Here is a 6,000-nt window from a genome sequence, read left to right as displayed (position 1 = left end):
GGCATAGTGCTTTTAGGGAGCCCCAGTGCACACCCAGCTTAGACAGCAAGTGATCTGGGGATCCAGGCTGTGTCCCCCATGTTATCCCTTGGAAACATGCTGCTCAACAGCCTCCTCCTTGGACCCCAAAGCATAAAGTCCCTGCTCTGCCGTTTCCAAGCTGTGTGACCCAGGACAAGTGCCTGTGCCTCTCTGGACCTGTTTCCTCACTGTAAATTGGAACAAATAATAGTCTATGCTTCAGAGGTGGTTGTGAGGATTCAACAGTTACTAAAGTGCAAATTGCCAAGAGCAGTGGCTGGCACACAGTAGGTACTCATGTGTGTTGCCCACCACGGCATTCAAGACCCTGCACACACCCGTCTGACCTCTCCCATCCCACGCACCCCACCCCCTCTCTGAGGCCCCGCCTCCGGTTGTGGCCATGTGAGCTTCTCACAATTGCTCAGCACGTGCCTGCCTTTCCTCCTCTCCACCTGGACGACTCTGACTCACCTTCCCATCCTGCCGGGGAAGCCTTCCTCCCCTGCTGGGTCCCTCCGTACCTGGCACACTTTGCTTCACTGTGGGACCCGCAGCACCTTGAGGGCAGGGATGGTGCTTTCTCCAGGGCTTTGGACAGTCCTCATCACATTCGTGAGGGAGGAGAATGGGCTGTGAGCTCTCCTCTTTACCGTGGTTTGCACTGTAGAAATTGGGGCCACAGTGGTGACTACCCCATGTGTCCCTGTAAATCAGAAGAGTTGATGCTTCTACACCTGGCCCAGGGATCACCTGCTCTTACCTCTGTGTCTCATGGTCAGGGTCGCTATGATTACCCAGGGTCCAGCTGGGTGGATCTTCATGTGACCTGCCCTAACGGCAAATCCTAAGATCCCTGGAAACCACACCTACTCATTTGTAAATGTGGTCATTTAACACTAAAATTCAGGCAGCCACTGTTTATGAGAACCTAATATTTTCCCAAGTGTTCACTGATTTAACACAAAATATGTTATTTGTGTTTAGTTTTAAACTCCATTTAAGATCTGTGTGAATTTTGGGAGTCTGCCATTGGGACATATTTTTCATAAAATCTACTTCCTTTCCCCCCAGTTTTATAAATAGTCAAAAATAACTGCATCTAACTCTCTTAAGAACTTTCTCATTGGAGTCATTAAGAGTTAAATCTAAGAAAAACAATATGGTTAACTGTGCTTATTATTATAAGAGTTTGGGTTAGTAGCCCTGATTATTATAAGGGTTATTTATTATAAACCTCTCAGTAAATAGAAGACATTAATATTTTATAAATAGCTATGGAAGTCTTTTTGCATGGTACTTGCACTGCGGGTTTGGTGAACATCAACTCTTGCCTTATCTGTGCTCTGTCCTGACTCCTTCTGGGCAGGAGAAACCCACCCTAACCTCGCTGCCCTACCCCCTTCACAGGGGACGATTCCTTTACCCCCAACGCCTCCGTTCCTCACCTGACCCACTCTTTCTTCCAGAGTCCACCTCTTGCAAAATCCTATGAAGAGAAAAGTTAGCTTTGGGGCTGGTCCTTGCCTCTCCTGATACCCTCGTTATCACACCCTGAAACATCTCTCATTCTGGGCCTCACCGCTCCAAAGATCTTCCTCTAAGCAGTATTTAAACTTCACCCACGGGACTTCCCTGGCAGTCCAGAGGTTAAGACTTTGCCTTCCAATGCAGGGGGTGTGGGTTCGATCCCTGGTAGGGGAGCTAAGATCCCACATGCTTTGCGGCCAAAAGAAAAAAAAACCCCGAAACATGAAACAGAAGCAATATCGTAACAAATTCAATAAAAAGACTTTAAAAATGATCCACATGAAAAAAAAAGCTTTAAAATAAATAAATAAATGTCACCCACCGCTCACAGCGCCAGCCGTGAAGCCATGAAGATGCCCTGGTGGGTCCAGCTTTTCAGCTCCCTGGGGACACTCCTTTGCGCACGTGCACTTCCTTGCCCCTTTGGAAAGTGAACTCAGCCAGATTCCGAGCCTCTGGGCGCTGTCACCTCACCTTAGAGCAACCGTGATGCAGCCAAAGCCCCAACTGCCACCGAAACAGAACTCACTGGACTGCTGAGGAGAGAGTGGAAGCTGGACCGGGCAACAGGGCTGGGGCTTGGTGAGGGGCCGTGGTGGCTACGGGAAGAGACTGGGGTGGACACAGGCGACAGACGGCCCGTGCGTGAAGGCGTGCAAGAGGCAGCACAGAGCTAAAGCCAAGTTTCCTGTCCAGCTCCTGCCAGTTTGATCCCAGCCTTTCCATGTATCACGTGTATGATCTTAGCTCACATAGTGCCTCTGTGCCTCGGTGTCTTCATCTGGGAAATAATGTAAAGTACGAAACTGTTAACCCAAAATGAAATAAACGAATATTTAAACGAACTGAAGTCGCAGAGAAGATTCTTGGGGGTGGCACAAACAAGGTGGACGGATTTTGCACTGGGATGGGCTGCAGCCAGGTTTCTTAACATCACTGGAGGCCCTGGGCCTGCCTGCCCTCCTGACCAGCCCCAAGAGCAACCTGTCCAGTCCTGGGCCTTAGGGATTCAGCTGATGGAATTATACAATGAGGCTTGCTTGAGTCACGGAATCGTTTTTATTGTCAGTAAGAAATAGCAACACTTTGGAGATGATCAGCTAGAAAAAAGATGGGTGGGTTGTATTAAAAAATGTAAAGTACAAAACTGTTAACCAAAAATAAAATAAAAGAATATTTAAAAGCGTTTCTGGGGGCTTCCCTGGTGGCGCAATGGTTGAGAGTCCGCCTGCCGATGCAGGGGACACGGGTTCGTGCCCCGGTCCGGGAAGATCCCACATGCCGCGGAGCGGCTGGGCCCGTGAGCCATGGCCGCTGAGCCTGCGCGTCCGGAGCCTGTGCTCCGCAACGGGAGAGGCCACAACAGTGAGAGGCCCGCGTACCGAAAAAAAAAAGTTTCTGTTAAGCTTAGAAAATGATACAAAAATATAGCTCCTTATACCTAAGAAACTGGGCTATAAAAAGGTGTGCCCAGGATGCTGGGGAGAGCATACTGGGAGAAGGCACTGGCAAGTGGATCCTCGTGTGGCTAAGAATCCAGATGGGGCATCGTCACCCAGCACCTGGGTCACTGGCCCTGGTGACACTGGGTCTGTCACCACTGACAGTTCTGGGGCCTAGATCAGCCCACTCCCTCTGTCTGAGTGCAGGTAACCGATGGATGGTCTCCCCACTCTTAGTGGCATCAATGTCCCGCTGTGTGTCTCCTCTTCTGGAAACTCCCATCCTTGTCTCCCCACGTGCAGCCCTGGTCAGCAGCATCTCACAGGTCGGTGGACATTAAGTTGGAGGTCTGCTTGCCTTCTTCGGCAGGTTTGCCAGCCAGCTGTGCGGGAGAAGAGGATAAAGAGACACAACCCAAAATGGGGTTCTCATGAGCACCAAAGCAGGGCTTCCTGTCCCACTCACAAGGGCTGCTGAGCTGACCCCTCCCTTAACCCAGTGAGCCTGAGCTGCCGTGACTTTGACTGATGTGACCAGAAAGGCTGTGCCACGCAATGGTTAGAACACAGGCTTTGCTGTTTCGTGGACCGTGTGAACTTGGGCAAGTCGCTTACCTAACTCTGTGAGCCTGATAAAATCCTCACAGTGGAAGGTCAAATGGGATCATGTTTGGAAAGGGCTTAGCATGGAGCCTGACTCACTGCACGCTCACGGTGAACTTGCAGTTATTATGGCAGCGGACTCCTGCTCTAATTGCACCCTGAGGATCAAGGTGGTGAAGGTCAGTGGTACCTTCATCTTGAGCAAAGACTGACAAGTAACAATAGGAGACGGGACTTGAGAAGTCAGGGCTTGGAAACAAAACTTTTGAATCGTAGGATTCTGTAATGTAAGTTGAATAGGAACGTTCTTCCAAAAGAATTAAAAAGCACTTTTAGCTGCCCAGGCGCAGCCAAGGACAGCTATGGTTTCTCAGGCCCCAGGGGCCCTGCACACCCGTCTGGCACATTCCTGCAGCCCAGCTGGGGTCCATCCTGCTCAGGGCAGCCACCTGGGGACCAAGAGGAGAACTGCACCCTGGGCATTTCTGGCCACCGTCCCCACCCTAGGGGGCCCTGTCCATACCTCCCTGAGGGTGACCATACCGTGCACACGCGCATATACACACACGCCCCCATTTTCTCCTCTCTCCGCCTCCCCCTCTTCCCTTCCTCCTCCCCACACCCACCCCCGTTCCTTGCACTTATCTGGGAGCTCACCATCGTCTTGAAGAACTGATTTACTTTCTTCCGCTTGAGCGTCTTCTTGTCGCCTTCTGACAGAGGGAGGAAGGTCTGGCTGAGGCGGGGGGATGAGTTGGCCTCTTCCGTCCCGGGCATGCCGGCCACCGAGAGCGTGAGGGCTGCGGGAGAACCGAGAGCCGCCGTGAGCGGTGGGCGGAGAGAGGGTGACTTCGGGGGGCAGATGGGAGATGCGCGCGGGGGACAGAGGTAGCATCCAGGGAGAACAGGCAGGGGGCCAGGCAGAAGGCGGGAGGCCCGAGTACTGCCGTGCCGGGACTGTCGAGCCTGTCCGTCCACTGCACTGAGGCCTGCCCAGCCCCGCACACGGCAGCCTGCAACGTGACCCGATCGAGGCCTCGTCCAAGGGCTTCTGGGCTGGGAACACGGGTCCATGGTGGGGGAAGGCCCTGGCCACTGGGGCCCTGACTTCCTCAGGGAACAGGGCCTTTTGCCCAGGTCGGGGAGATCGTGTGGGCTCACTCTTGTCTTCCAACACGGAGAACCCAGAGGTCCCGGAAGGAGAGCATCTCCAACCAAGGTGTCATCTGGTGATTATGGCCCCCAGCTCAGAGTCACACAGACGACTCTGACCCTCGGTTTTGACTTTGGGTACCTGGGGGTAAGAGCACAGACCTCAAGGGCGTTGTGAGGCCTGCTGCGAGGACAAGAGTGAAACGGCCACACGGGGGTGTCCTGCCTGGGGAGGCTGGGCAGTCGTTAGGGGTACAGTTCCAGGGGCCTCCACTACTTAGTGGCTGGGACAGTCAGGAGATTGACATTCTCAGTGCCTCAGTTTCCTCATCCATACAATGGGGCTGGTCACATGATCTACTTCATAGGTTTGTGCTGAGGCTTAAATGAAACAACGAAGGAGGAACATTTGTCACCAAGCACAGAGTGGCAGACACTAGAGACTTGCCACGTGCCAGCTGGAGCACTCTTGGGCAGGCTACATCCCCAGTTAGAGCCCCAGGTCCCTCTCTGTGAATTAGCAAAGGTCATCTGTAAGCTGCAGACCTCCTCACAACAATGAATGAGTGACGGGGGAAATGGAAGTGTCTGTGCATCAAACACTCTGCAACTGTGAGATGTGGTAGCAATTCCTGTAAGTTCCGGAAACAGCCTTCCAGGCCCCAGAGGGAGACACAGGCTGAGAGATTTACCAGAGGCCAACTCCCGATCCCTGGGAAGGCCTGGCTAACTGAGAACCCAGGACCACCTGGTGGGACATACCACATTCCCAGTGGATCCTGAGCTCCAGAGTGGCAGCAGGCCTCCACTCCAGCCCTGGCAGGGCCACAGAAGTGGGTGGGTGTGGGGAGAGCTCAGAGGACAGGGGGGCTGTGAGCAGAGCCTCTTACCCCCATGGTGCTTAGCTCACTTTGCTATGTAGATATGGTTCCCACCCTCCTCCACCCCCAGACACCTCTATACCCCCCGTGCTGGTGGTGGCAGGGTGCATACCTGGGATGGTGGGCATGGACTGGCTGGCGAAACTCATCTGAGAGAGGATGGATGCCCTGGGGGCGACGGCCACATGCTCCGAAAGGTTGGTATCACTCATGAACTCGTGCTTCCTGGAAAGCTGGATGAATAGATCATGCCCACATGTGCATACAGAGACACACAGATACACTCACACACACACCACAGAGGCTTAGCATGAGGCAGTTCTAGGCCCTGAAAAGTCAGCGATAAAGGTTTGCCGTGGCTTCTATGGACC

At 53.1% G+C, this 6,000-nt stretch overlaps 1 protein-coding gene across 7 annotated transcripts in view; it reads right to left on the bottom strand.

Annotated features, from left to right (window-relative positions):
• Positions 1–2,414: 2,414 nt before the first annotated feature.
• The window catches only part of DOCK2 (dedicator of cytokinesis 2), a 405,468-nt gene continuing 401,882 nt past the window's right edge, over positions 2,415–6,000 (bottom strand). For 5 of the 7 annotated variants that reach the window (XM_029217460.1, XM_029217462.1, XM_029217464.1 and 2 more), the window contains exons 50-52: positions 5,742–5,862; positions 4,254–4,396; positions 2,415–3,376 (exon numbers count right to left, since the gene is read on the bottom strand). In XM_029217460.1, coding sequence (XP_029073293.1) covers positions 3,314–3,376; positions 4,254–4,396; positions 5,742–5,862 — 327 coding nt within the window. In that variant the 3' untranslated portion in view covers positions 2,415–3,313. The remainder of the gene's footprint in view (positions 3,377–4,253; positions 4,397–5,741; positions 5,863–6,000) is intronic. The other 2 variants (XM_029217458.1, XM_029217457.1) reach the window with 1 other exon arrangement.

This window comes from Monodon monoceros, unplaced genomic scaffold (assembly GCF_005190385.1).
Source record: "Monodon monoceros isolate NGI ecotype Baffin Bay Population unplaced genomic scaffold, NGI_Narwhal_1 Super_Scaffold_12, whole genome shotgun sequence".
In the NCBI taxonomy this organism is placed as follows: Eukaryota; Metazoa; Chordata; class Mammalia; order Artiodactyla; family Monodontidae; genus Monodon; species Monodon monoceros.
Note: the sequence above shows the minus strand (reverse complement) of the source record. Positions and strands in the feature narration are given on the sequence as shown.